Genomic DNA, 13,845 nt, shown 5'->3' on the forward strand with positions numbered 1-13,845 from the left:
AGAATTTGAAGGAGGTTGAGGAGAAACAGGATTGCTCTCTTTAAATATTTGAAGGGCTGTCGCTTAGAGGAGGGCAGGGAGCTGCTCCTATTGTCAGCAGAGGATAGGACTCGCAATAATGGGTTTAAATTAAGAGCGGAAAGGTACCAGCTGGATAGTAAGAAAACTTTTTTTACACTAAGAGCTGTTGTGCAACAGTGGAATCAGCTATTGAGGAAGGTGGCGAGCCCCTCCCCCCCCACCTGCAGGGATGCTCTAAGGTCAGATCTATCCTGGCAAAGTAAGCTGTGAAACAGAAAGAAGAGAGGAAGAAGGAAGCAGACTTGCTCGCGAGCCTAATAGGCACCCTCAGGAGGCCTGATCCAGCCTTTGGGCGACATGTTTCACACCCCTGCCCTACCTGAGTGTACAACAAAGGAGGAGGAATATTTACTTCTTACTTCATTTATGGGAGAGTTAGGCGAAGAACTGGAGTTGTGCATAAATTCCCTGATCATAGATTCATCACCCATTCCAGGATATTATAGCCTGTTTAAGTGCTCTGTGCCAATAAAAGTTTAAGGAATCCTTGGAAAAATAATTAGAGACAGAAGAGGTGCATCTCCTCTAATCGTAATTAAGCCCTCCAGTAGCATCAAAATGGGCATGGTCATTAAAAAGTTATCACATCCTGGAGCTACCTGTGAATTACGGATGTATGCATTTTCTGATGTTAATGGTCTGCCCTCCAGGATACTAAAAGCTGAATTTCCTTTTCCCGTCACTGTTTTGTTTATTGTTTGTTTTTCACAAACGCTCAACTGGACTTCAGAATTTTGGGGGCACCATGGAAAGTAATAGTCCAGCTCTGATTGGGGCTTTATGGTTTGTACTGTTTTCTCCCTTTCTCCTTTAAGTTTCCAAACTCAGGATTCTGTATCCTTGGAAAGGTTCCTTGAGGGTGCAGAAAACCTCTGCCTTGTCTGTGAGTGGCCCAGTTTCATTTGACCTACTAATAAGCAGTTGGCCACCAAATGTGCTCTGACTGTGGAATGTTAATCCTTCAAAGGCATTGAGTTCTCCCCTTCCTCAGATAGGGCATATTTAGTCAAGCATTCCTTAAATAGCTGTTTAATCACTAGTGCAATGCAGCATCCAACAACTGGACTTGCAACAAATGCCTAGGTTTGTTTTATGAGCTTCTTCTGCACCTTTGTTAAGGAGATTATTGATTAAAAGCAACACCTTCATCTAATGATTTTCATGAATCAAGGTGCCATTGCAGACATGGGAAGAGACTCATCTTCTTTTAAGAGGGGACAGTTTATTTCTTTGCTGACTGACGACCTGAAAAATGCTCCAACTATTCACTTTATGGCTGGATACCTCCTACCTGACAGTCCTACCTGGAGGTACACAAAAAGAAAACCTTGCTGTAGTGTCCTATGGCCACATAATGCTGCCTCTTATGGAGTCAGATACTTGGTTTACCAAGGACAGAGTTGCCTGTCCCGGTTTGCAGCAGCTCTCTGGGGGCCTGAATAGAAATCTTCAGGGCTGGTGCTAGGCTTTCTGATGCCCTAGGCAAGTCACCCATCATAAACAAAAAATTGTAGGGGAAATGAAGAGCGCCAAACTTGAAACTTTTCACATTTTTAATTTACTGGTTTTTAATTTTAATTTTTTAAAAACAAAAATTGTGATAAGTTATAAAAATGGTGAGAATAAGTACGGTAATTTCTTTTTAAAATTGTGAAAACTAGGTTGGGAAACTCCTTGAGATTTGGTGATGGAGCCTTGGATAATATTTTCCCATCTCTAAGGCTCTTTCACATTTCTAATGCTCTTTGTAGTAATGTAAAGTAATAATGCAGTATGTTTTCCACCTCTAATGCTCCTTAAATGCAAACCAAAAACACCATTCCTAGCAAGAAAAGGGGATTTCAGATCCCCTACTTGAAAGAAATCCTATGATTCTGTGCACTTGGTAGGTAAGGCTCCTATCAGCTGGCAAAGAAAGGCATATTTCATGTACAATGTTCGGCAGGGGGACACAAGGGAGAAAGACGGAGTGGCACAACAGCACTTTCAGCAGTCTACACAAATCTTTCCCAGTGGTTGTGAGAGAGGACGAGGCAGTGGTGGTCAGGAGCCAGAGATGCATGACTGGGAAGGGGCACCCAGTGGCACAGCCTAGGCCAGGTGGCCTAGACGGGTGCCTGCTTTGCTTACTCCCATGCACCAGCCCTGAAATCTTTCACATCTACAGCTGCCAGCCTTCAGGTGGTGGTAGCTGGAGATCTCCTGGGATTAGAACTGGAGCCAATGCAACAGAGATAAGTTCACCTGGAGAAAATGACTGCTTTAGAAGTGGACGCTGTAGCATTATATCCCAATGAAACCTTTCTGCACCCCAAATCCCACCCCCAAAATCTTCAGGTATTTTCCAACCTGGGGCTGGCAAACCTATTCACACCCCTATTATAGTGGCCCTATACCTGGATACCTTGTGGGGCTTGGGCCCTTATGCACACAGCACAGACACTGTACCAGTACAACTGAGCCATGGCCTGCACCCGTTAACATGGAATCATAAAGTTGGAAGTGAGGTCATTTAGTCCAACCCCCTGCAAAATGCAGGAAACTTACAAATACCTTCCCCTAAGTTCACAGGATCAGCATTGCTGTCAGATGGTCATCTAGCCTCTGTTTAAAAACCTCCACAGAAATACAGCCCACTAACTCCCAAGGAAGCCTGTTCCATTGAGGAACCATTCTATCAGGAAGTCCTTCCTAATGTTTAGCTGAAAACTCTTTTAATTTCAACTCATTGGTTCTGGTCCAGCCTTCTGGGGCCACAGAAAACAATTCTGCACCACTCTCTATATGACAGCCGTTCGAGCACTTGAAGATGGTGATCATATCACCTCTCAGTCGTCTCCTCTCCAGGTTAAGCATACCCTGCTCCTTCAACCTTTCCTGATAGTACTTGGTCTCCAGACCCCTCACCATCTTTGTTCCAGCTTGTCTATATCCTTCTTAAATTGTGGTGCCTAAAATGGAACATACGCTCCAGCCTTCTCTACTGACTATAGACCCTATTTTCTAGACTAAGGGTGTCAAGCTCATTTGTTATGAGGGCTGGATCTGACATAAATGAGACCTTGTCAGGCTGGGCCATGTGTGTCATGAAATATAATGCCAGGAAGCAGAGATATAAATTTTATAAAGGACACAAACACAATTAAAGGGTTTTTTAAAAAGCTTAAAGTAAAACATTAGCACTCGGTCATAAAGGTGTTTTCTTTGAATCTCTCCCATGGGATCCAGGGAACTGGACAAAGGAAGCTCTGGCTTTTGTTTCTTCCCCAGGGGACCAGGAGGGGGAGGAGCCTCAGCCAGTAGAGGCTTCGCTTGGTAATTCTGCTGTGCAATTGAGAGAGCCTGGCAAAGTGAGCTCTCCCTCCTACCTTTCCTCCCCAAGGGAGGAGCCTCAGCAAATGGAGAAAATGAAGGCTGTAACTCCTGTGCGATTGAGCAAGCCTGGCAAAGCAACCTGTGATGCAGAAAGAAGCAAGAGAGAGGAGAAGGAAACAGATGACAATCAGTTGCTTGGGGGCCTGAGCTGCATGTTTGACACCCCTGTTCTACATTGTCTCTGATAAATCCTTATTTTGCCCGCCTCTCAACATTTGGGGATACACTGTTGTTTTTAGTGTCTTTCCAGGTTCGGCAACTTCACAGACACTATAGAAATTAACAGTGCCGCATCCTAAATAAGGTAAGAAAGTAAGCGACTATGGAAAGTAGGGTTGCCAACTCTGAGCTGGCAAATTCCTGGAGATATGGGGGTGGAGCCTGGGGAGGATGGGGTTTGGAGAGGAGAGACCTCAGTGGGATACAGTACCATAGAATGTGCCCTTCAGTGCGGGCATTTTCTCTGGGGAAAACTGATCTCTTTAGTCCGGAAATCAGTTATAATTTTAGGAACTAAACTCTGTAGTCTGGAGATCAGTTATAATTTTAGGAACCAATCTCTGTAGTCCAGAGATCACTTATAATTTTGGGAACTGATCTCTGTAGCCTGGAGATCACTTATAATTTTAGGAACTGACCTCTGTAGCCCGGAGATCAGTTGTAATTTTGGGAACCGATCTCTGTAGCCTGGAGATCAATTACAATTTTAGGAACCGACCTCTGTAGCCTGGAGATCAGTTGTAATTTTGGGAACTGATCTCTGTAGCCTGGAGACCACTTATAATTTTGGGAACTGATCTCTGTAGCCTGGAGATCAGTTGTAATTTTGGGAACTGGTCTCTGTAGCCTGGAGACTAGCTGTACCTCCAGATCTCCAGGAGCCACCTGGAAATTGGCAACCCTAGAAGAAACAGTTTTGAGGGGCGCCCCCTCCCCTCAAGCAGTGCTTTTCCGTAACCTTCGCTATGAGGAATCAGGATGTGGCCAGCCAGTTCCTCCTCCCGTCACCCCGGTGCCACTGCATCGCCTCCTCGGGATCACAGTGCAGCTTCCTCTGTCCCTAGCGAGCCGGAGGATCAGTTGCACGCTGCTTGTGCAACACCTCCTGTGGTGGCTTTCATTCTTTCCTCACACATGAGAGAAACGGTGTGTGCGTTGTGGGGGGGGGGGGGGGGGACGACGACGCCGCCTCCCTTCCCCGTCTCGCCAAGCCAAGCGGCGGCCAACGGAGCCGCGGGCCGGAATCTGCTGGGAGCAACGGTCGCGGCGCGAGCGTTAGCGCTTGCCCCTCCCCTTTTTGCAGGAGGGCGACTTGGCTGACGCGGCCTCGAGCCAATCAGAGGGCGACGCCTGAAGGGCTTTGCGACGGGGAGGCGGACTTTTCTCTCCCCGCCCCCGGCCGAGCTGAGGAGGAGGGGGGGGGGGAGAGGGAGGGAAACCGGCGGGCTGGGCTGGGCTGGGCGGAGCGGGGTGGGCTGCCGCTGCTGAGGGAGGGGTTTAAGACAGCCGCTGGAGGGGCAGCGGTCGCGGCCGCTGGAGCAGGATTCGAGGCGCTCCAACTGCACGCCCATCGAGGCACACGCTGACATCCCTCCCTCCATCCGTCCCGGCTCTATATATTTAGCTAGGGCGAGCATCCTCCTCCTCGCCCAGCATCCTTCAGCTCCCACCCCGAACAAAAAGGCGAAGAAGCGGGGGGGGCTTGGAAGGGGAAGCCGGCCCGAGCGAGACAAAGCAAAGATGGCAGGGATCCTCGCCTGGTTCTGGAATGAGAGGTTCTGGCTGCCACACAATGTCACCTGGGCGGACCTGAAGAACACCGAGGAAGCCACCTTCCCCCAGACGGAGGACCTCTACCTCGCCTTCCCCTTGGCCTTCTGCATCTTCATGATCCGCATGGTGTTCGAAAGGTGAGCCTAAGGCGAAGTCCGCCCCTTCCTCAAGAACCCCCCACCCCAGAAGGAGCTGCTCCTCCCGTGGCAAAGAGACAGCAGTTCAGTCTCTCTCTCCCCCCCCCCCCTTCCTTTGTATGTGTGTTTAATTCATGGCAAAATACCTCCCCGGAGGTGTGTTTTGGGGGTTCATGGTGGTGCAACCCTGTGAGTTGAGGCTGAGGTGGTGCACGGATTAAACTTCTCTGAAGAAGGGGGGCGGTCTCCCCTATCAGGATTGTGGAATCGCCTGTCAAGAATGTCTATATGCGAACAAAGAGAAGGCTCTGCTTTCCCCCGTTTGAAACAGGTTTTAAAGTTTAGCTTGCGTGTCCTCCCCACCACCACCACCACCACCCATTTCCTTCCCATCTTTCCCCCCCCCAGGCTGATGCAGGCAGTTCTGGGTCTGGAAGGTGAAATTCCACAGACAATAACTGGCAGCATTGCTAGCATGAGGCGGGTTAAGTGGAGGATTCGGTGCTTTGAGCAAAAGGTTTTTGAGCCTGCGGCCTCTGTAGCATCGCTGGGTGCACGCTACCTTTTAACGCTTTGGGGGTTTCATTTCTAAAATGAGAGAGTGGAGTTCAGTCAAGCTTGCTAGGCCCACGGATCTGAAAGCTCTGCCGGCTATGAATGGGATGTCAGTGGCACCCAGTGAAATCTTGCACACGCCTGGAGGTATATGCAACTGCATTCCTATGTGTCCCAGGTCTGCTCTGAGGCATTTGATGAATCTCTGACTGATCTCTGGCTCAAATCATGCCCTAAATATTCCTACAGGCACAATTTTATGTGTGTTTTTGGCAACTTTGTGCAGAACATCTGAGTGACAATAAATTTGTTTGCTTTTAAAGTGTTCTGGAGAACACTGGTTTACTTTGTAGGCTTTAGGAGAAACAGATCAGGATCATCAAGTAAACAAAGTGACAAGATGCTCATATCCTGTACATGCTATCAGTAATCATTTATCATTTTTATAGGAATCTCTTTGACATTCAACAAAGTGTTACTATTTACTACATGAGAAAGGCCAAAGGACAGTCAGCCGTTCCCCCTTCCCTGGCTTCTGTTGGGTTCCTTTCAGGCTGGACTGTAAAAGGCATACATGGGGGAGATAAGAAGAAAATGAGGAAAAGGCAGAATTAGTACAACTTGCTGATTGCCATGGTATTTAACTAAGAGCTTGTTAAATTTTAATGTTCATTTACATCCACATTATGTAGCACATGTTTCCTAAATACTAGTCCATAGTCTCTTAGTTGAAGGATTTATGTGTCAAGTGTTTCGGTTTATTAGCAGCTAGTTTTATTCATCTGCATTGGCAGGCAAAGTGCTTTTGCATTTTCTGTTTTTGTTCAGTCTCCCCACCCCTGCAAGGAGCTGGTTCATTGTAGTTTTTAGAGTTTTCAGGAAACATAGCAGTTGTAAAGCTTTTGGGAACCAACTAGCAGATGATGTTTTATCTGGTGGGGAGGTCTGGTGTTCAGTGACAATGCGGAAGCCTGCTTTTCTACATCTCCCTTTCGGCTGCTTTACAGTTGGCTTCCCTGTCCTCCAGCTCCTTCATTTATTTCTGCTATGGACTTCTTGCAAACATAAGTTGTTGGTTTCATTTGTACAGTGAACGGACTTTGCAGGATTCCCTACAGTAGTGCATGTGTGACGAAGCCTTGTTGCTGTTGTTGTTTTTATTATGAAATATTATTGTGCAGTCCAGCATGTGGACCCCCATAGAAGAAAATCCTGCTCCTTGGAGCAGCAATAGAAGGCTTGGTAGCCTGAATTGCCAGACCTCTGGCAGAGCTTGCTTGGTGCTGGGTGGCCATGGGAGCATGCAGCAGGAGCCTGCTGTGCTGGCTGAGAGACAGCAGGACTCAGAGAACACAGTGGTGATGGAATAAATAAAGATACCATTGGCAGTACCTCCTGTCTTTCCTCCTCTTGCTTCCAGGTATATGATGAAGCAACAGTGCTTCTCCTCCTGCCCAGCAGCTACATGTCTCTGCAGGGTTGTTTGTTTTAGGAGATAATCCATCTGAGATTACAGCGTAGCTGTTCACCACAAACTGAATCTGAACACATTGCTTACTACTAGAGAGCCAGTTTGGTATAGTGGTTAAGTGCGTGGACTCTTATCTGGGAGAACCCGGTTCGATTCCCCACTCCTCCACTTGCACCTGCTAGAATGGCCTTGGGTCAGCCATAGCTTTCGTAGGAGTTGTCCTTGAAAGGGCAGCTGCTGTAAGAGCTCTCTCAGCCCCACCTACCTCACAGGGTGTCTGTTGGGGGGAGAAGGTAAAGGAGATTGTGACCGCTCTGAGACTCAGAATATAGGGCGGGATGTAAATCCAATATCTTCTATTAGGGTTGCCAGCTCTGAGTTGGAAAATACGTGGAGATTTTGTGGGTGTAGCCTGAAGAGGGTGGGGCTTGGGGAGGGGAGGGACTTCAGCGGAGTATAATGCTATAGAGTCCAACTTTAAAGCAGCCATTTTCTGCAGATGAACTGATCGCTGTCGCCTGGAAATTAGTTGTAATAGCAGATCTCCAGTCACCACCTAGCAGTTGGCAGCCCTGCTTACTACTACTTAATGATGTAATTGGCAGCCCTGCTTACTACTACTTAATGATGTAATTTGATGCAGATACTGTGTATGTATATAAACAATATAAAACATACAAAATAGAATTAAAAGGCATGATGGGGAATACCACATGCATGTTGTGTGCCTTCTAAGGCTATATAATCTGAAGAGGTTACATGTTTGTTTTGTTGTTGTTTTCAGTGGAATGTGCACTGCGTGAAAGTCGCCACCGCCTCCTAGGCTCCATACAGGGAAGATCACAGGCCTGACCTAGTTGTGGACAATGCAGATGTCTGTACAGTCCGAGACTGGAGTGAAGAGAGAGGACAGGAAACTAAGGCGAGAAGGGGCTAATCAAAGACTTGATGTTGCAGAAACCTCAGGGCACTTAAGATGAGGAGGAGAAGAATACTACTGAGGGGGACACAGGAGTTGGAGGAAGGCTGGTCAAGAGATTGTGTAGCTGAAGGTAAAAGGCATTGCTTTAAGAACAGGAAATGGTGGATGAACCTGATGAAGTCCACAATGAAGGCAGACTAGGCAGTACAAGGCCTACAGATGGACACTGGTGTCAGGAGGAAAGTGGTCCAGGAAAGCACAGAGCCAAGGGAACATATTTTTGCTAAGTTTAGAGTTTGGGGGAAGAAACTCTGCTGGTTGTGGCTTCTGCTGTCAGAAAAGCACAGCAACCTTAAGAGGGGCATGAGGTCCAAGAAGCAGCTAGTGGAGAAGGGTATAATTCAACATAATGAATTAAAATAACCAGACAGTTCTTCTGTTCTGGTCAGCTTTAGAAAGTGTTAGCAAGCCAAAATAAAAGTGAAATTGTGGCACTTTTACATGGTGTTTAAAATCAATCTTTCTGTTTGTCTCCTGGCATGTTTTGTCATAGCTGCGTCTGAAGGAACCTTGTTTAGTATGAGCTACTATGAAGCTGCTATGGGCCCTCTAAGAGATGTCAGAAACAGTACAGGTCCCAGAATTATCAGTGTAAGCTATATCAGGTGAACTAGGTTGTTTTTGGAATATAGATTTGCACCCCAGTTTGAGTAGAGAGTTTGGCTATGTGGCTTTGCAGCTGACTCAGGAACCCCTCAACGCATTTGCAAGGTCAGGAGCTCCTCAGTGTGTTGCCCATGCACGCCATAGTGCCTGCAAACACCTTTCTTAGTGCCCACCAAACATTTGCAGAAAGTGGGTGGGGCTCTTGCCTTGCAGGGCTCCTGAAGATCTGATTGGCTGTGCAGATTAAAATAATGTTGTTTCAGTGGCAGCTTCAACCACACTATTTTATTCTCTTTCACTGCTCTTTCCCAGTGTATTTTTAATTACCACTTTTCTGCACTTCATGTGGATTTCCTCTGTTTGTGTGGCTCTGCCTTGTGCGCCGGTCATTTTGTGGCTGGCTCCGCCTCCTGTGGCAGCCATTTTGTAGTTGCGACACCACCTTGTGGGAGAATTAGAAAGATGCCCACAGGCTCAAAAAGGTTGTAAACCCTTGGTCTAGATCATGATAGCTCAGTGCAACAACTTTGCTACGACAGCTTAACATGACTGCCTCTCTGCTATGTCATGACCATGGTGTTTTGGGCTGTAACTTTGATCCCCACATTAACGGTGAGGAAGCCTTTTCCTTTGGGTAATTTCAGCAATCTAAACCCGTCTTCCCTCAAGCTATTTTCTGTCTCATGGGGGTGGAGAAAAAATGATCCTATGACAATCCTAGCTGCATAAAGCCTGTATTTCTCTTAAAACCAAAAGCCAGAAGATCAGTCATGGATCTCTCAATATTGCATGCAGTTTTTCTTTTAGGATGAAACCATGGATGGGAGCTAAATTAGCTCCCCACACTATTGTTTTTTTCAAAAGCAGCATTGGGAGATAATTTGGGAGTGAAATACCAGTGGGATAATGGGGAGAATTTAACTCTGCCTTCAGCTTCTTTGATCCACATTTCCCCACTCCTCCAGCTCTTTACCCCTTTCCCTTGGAACAGATGGTGCTTCTCATCTTTGCTGTCTGAAATACATATTTTTGAGTGACACATAGGAGAGGTGAAGCTGCTTCGGGAAACATGCCTTGTATTCTTGATCCACCTTGAGAATTGCTGATAGACAGTGGGTATAAATATATCCTAAATAAATATATGCCTTGTGTCTGCAAAGAGCTGAAGTGCCTCTGGAGGCTGAACGATGTTCAAAAGAGAGGATTGCTATGTCTTGCCCAATGTTTCTTACGTCTTCCCTTGGCACCCGCCCACCTTTTGGGTTTATTTATTTTCCTCTCTCCCTCTCCCTTCTTGCTCTTGAGCATCTTAATTGGTCAAGAATTTTCCAAATGCCACAGGTCTAGTTCTTGAATGCACTTTAAGTTAAGCAAAGCTATATTAAGATGGCTAAAGAGAAAGTTGTTCATACCTCACCTTGCATAATTTCTATATGGTTTATTCTGAAAACAGAGTTAGCTTAACTGGGCAGAGATCTTAGTGGTCCCATTTCTGTTAGAGTTGCCAATCCCCACTGGAGGCAAGGGGTCCCCTGGTTTGGAGGCCCTCCCCTGCTTCAGGGTTATCAGAAATTTGGGTGGGGGGAGTTGAATGTTCACTGGATACTCCATTATACCCTAGGGAAACTGGTCCCCATAGGGTATAATGGAGAATTGATCTGTGGGTATCTGAGGTTCTGAGGGGCTGTTTTATGAGGTTGGGGTACCAAATTTTCAGCATAGCATCTGGTGCCTCTCCTCAAATCCCCCCCACCAAGTTTCAAAAAGATTGGGCCAGGGGGTCTAATTCTATAAGCCCCCAAAGAAGGTGCCCCCCTTCCTCCATGATTTCCATTGAAGGGAAGGCATTTAAAAGGTGTGTGGTCCCTTTAAATGTGTTGGCCAGAACTTCCTTCAGAGTTCAGTCATGCTTGTCCAACCTTACTCCTGGCTCCATCCCCAAAGTATCCTGGTTCCACCCCCAAAGTCTCTTGGCTGCACCCCCAACGTCCCCAGCTATTTCCTGAGTTGAACCTGGCAACCTTAATTTCTGTCCTTTCAGTTCATTTTCATTGGTCAGTTTTGAGTGAACTTTGCATAAAGACGGCAAGTTTCATATGATGCCATAAGAACAACAACATGTAAATATAGCACCTTTTGTCCTCTGATGGAATAGCGATTAGCCAAGGATGTAGTTTCAACATGAGCTCCCCATTAACTTACCTTTAGTTTGTTCTCATGAAAGCCTTAAGTTCACTGTCTTTTGGGGTGGGGGGTGCGTGGGTGTCCTTTTTTGCTGCTTCAGGCAACTATATTTTAAACAACATGGTTGAAATATTATATGAACTACCTGTAATTAATCTACACTACAGTAAGTGGACAATCTGATAACTTCGAAAAATTGTTATGTCATAAGAACATAAGAACATAAGAGAAGCCATGTTGGATCAGGCCAACGGCCCATCAAGTCCAACACTCTGTGTCACACAGTGGCAAAAAATGTTATATACACACATACACTGTGGCTAATAGCCACTGATGGACCTGTGCTCCATACACTGTGGCTAATAGCCACTGATGGACCTGTGCTCCATATTTTTATCTAAACCCCTCTTGAAGGTGGCTATACTTGTGGCCGCCACCACCTCCTGTGGCAGTGAATTCCACATGTTAATCACCCTTTGGGTGAAGAAGTACTTCCTTTTATCCGTCTTAACCTGTCTGCTCAGCAATTTCATCGAATGCCCACGAGTTCTTGTATTGTGAGAAAGGGAGAAAAGTACTTCTTTCTCTACTTTCTCCATTCCATGCATTATCTTGTAAACCTCTATCATGTCACCCCGCAGTCGACGTTTCTCCAAGCTAAAGAGTCCCAAGCGTTTCAACCTTTCTTCATAGGGAAAGTGCTCCAGCCCTTTAATCATTCTAGTTGCCCTTCTCTGCACCTTCTCTAAAGCTATAATATCCTTTTTGAGGTGCGGCGACCAGAACTGCACACAGTACTCCAAATGAGACCGCACCATCGATTTATACAGGGGCATTATGATACTGGCTGATTTGTTTTCAATTCCCTTCCTAATAATTCCCAGCATGGCATTGGCCTTTTTTATTGCAAACGCACACTGTCTTGACACTTTCAGTGAGTTATCTATCATGACCCCAAGATCTCTCTCTTGATCAGTCTCTGCCAGTTCACACCCCATCAACTTGTATTTGTAGCTGGGATTCTTAGCCCCAATGTGCATTACTTTGCACTTGGCCACATTGAACCGCATCTGCCACGTTGACGCCCACTCACCCAGCCTCAACAGATCCCTTTGGAGTTCCTCACAATCCTCTCTGGTTCTCACCACCCTGAACAATTTAGTGTCATCCGCAAACTTGGCCACTTCACTGCTCACTCCGAACTCTAAATCATTTATGAACAAGTTAAAAAGCATGGGACCCAGTACCGAGCCCTGCGGCACCCCACTGCTTACCGTCCTCCACTGCGAAGACTGCCCATTTATACTCACTCTCTGCTTCCTATTACTCAGCCAGTTTTTGATCCACAAGAGGACCTGTCCTTTTACTCCATGATTCTCAAGCTTTCTAAGGAGCCTTTGATGAGGAACTTTATCAAAAGCTTTCTGGAAGTCAAGGTAAACAACATCTATCGGGTCTCCTTTGTCCACATGTTTGTTCACCCCCTCAAAGAAATGCAACAGGTTAGTGAGGCAAGATCTTCCCTTGCAGAACCCATGCTGAGTCTTCCTCAATAACCCGTGTTCATCAATGTGCCTACTCATTCTGTCCTTGATAATGGTTTCTACCAACTTTCCCGGTATTGAAGTCAGACTGACTGGCCTGTAGTTTCCCGGATCTCCTCTGGAACCTTTTTTAAAGATGGGGGTGACATTTGCTACCTTCCAGTCCTCAGGAATGGAGGCAGATTTCAATGAAAGATTACAGATTTTTGTTAGAAGATCCACAAGTTCAACTTTGAGTTCCTTCAGAACTCTCGGATGTATGCCATCCGGACCCGGTGACTTATTAGTTTTTAATTTGTCTATCAGTTGTAGGACCTCCTCATTTGTCACCTCAATCATGTCTAAACATGCTCTTGTAAAGCTGCATGCACACGTGGATTGTTAGCAGTAGGGATGGGCACAAACCACATTTTTGTGGTTCACTTTGTGGTTTGTGGCTGAACCATGAAGCCATAAAAACTGGGAGGTTGGTTTGCGACTTAACTCAGTTAATATGAGCTATTTAAAGTTTAAACCCCTGCTTTCTGCTCCCCACAGCTTTTTGTGGGGAGCAGAAAGCAGGGGTTGTCAAACAGTTGAGCATAGAAAAATTGGCATAGAAAAGTATTCAATCATATGAGCCTCCACCAGCAGGTTTATCACCTCCAGTGAGAATGGAAACCTGGTCAGTTACCATGAAGGTTCTTTTTTGGGGGCATCATTTTGCTAGTTGGGAGATTTTTCCATCATCCTTTGAGGCAGAAAAGAAGTGGAAATTCTTTGGCTCCTCTTTTATCTATAGCTATTCCTACTGAGCTCTGAGACTTCCAGAACCCCCAAGAGAACCTACTATTATTCACTTAAATAAACATACTCCATATTGATAGCATAAGCACAAGAGATGGTAAACAGTTTGGAGGAGAGTTTAACAAAGAAGACAATATACAAAACACAGTAAGAAACAGTACTGAATGGAAAGTGGACATTTGCTTCCTCATGTTGGGAAAAAAAATGTCTTCCCTTACTTCAAGAGTGAAACAAAACGATGCCCTCAGGTTCCAGACAGAAGGAATCTTCACCATAAGTGACCAGTGTTCTGTTCTCATCTGGAACCAAGGATATAATTTTAGTAGGGCTCATTTTGTAGCAAGAGCTCCT

General features: G+C 46.0%; 1 protein-coding gene across 2 annotated transcripts in view; it reads left to right on the forward strand.

Annotated features, from left to right (window-relative positions):
• The first annotated feature begins 4,864 nt into the window (after nucleotides 1-4,864).
• CERS6 (ceramide synthase 6) overlaps nucleotides 4,865-13,845 on the forward strand; it is a 153,337-nt gene continuing 144,356 nt past the window's right edge. The window contains exon 1 of one of the 2 annotated variants that reach the window (XM_060257270.1): nucleotides 4,865-5,366. In XM_060257270.1, the coding sequence (XP_060113253.1) occupies nucleotides 5,197-5,366 (170 nt within the window). In that variant the 5' untranslated portion in view covers nucleotides 4,865-5,196. The remainder of the gene's footprint in view (nucleotides 5,367-13,845) is intronic. The other variant, XM_060257269.1, reaches the window with a different exon arrangement.

This window comes from Heteronotia binoei, chromosome 16 (assembly GCF_032191835.1).
Source record: "Heteronotia binoei isolate CCM8104 ecotype False Entrance Well chromosome 16, APGP_CSIRO_Hbin_v1, whole genome shotgun sequence".
Taxonomy (NCBI): Eukaryota; Metazoa; Chordata; class Lepidosauria; order Squamata; family Gekkonidae; genus Heteronotia; species Heteronotia binoei.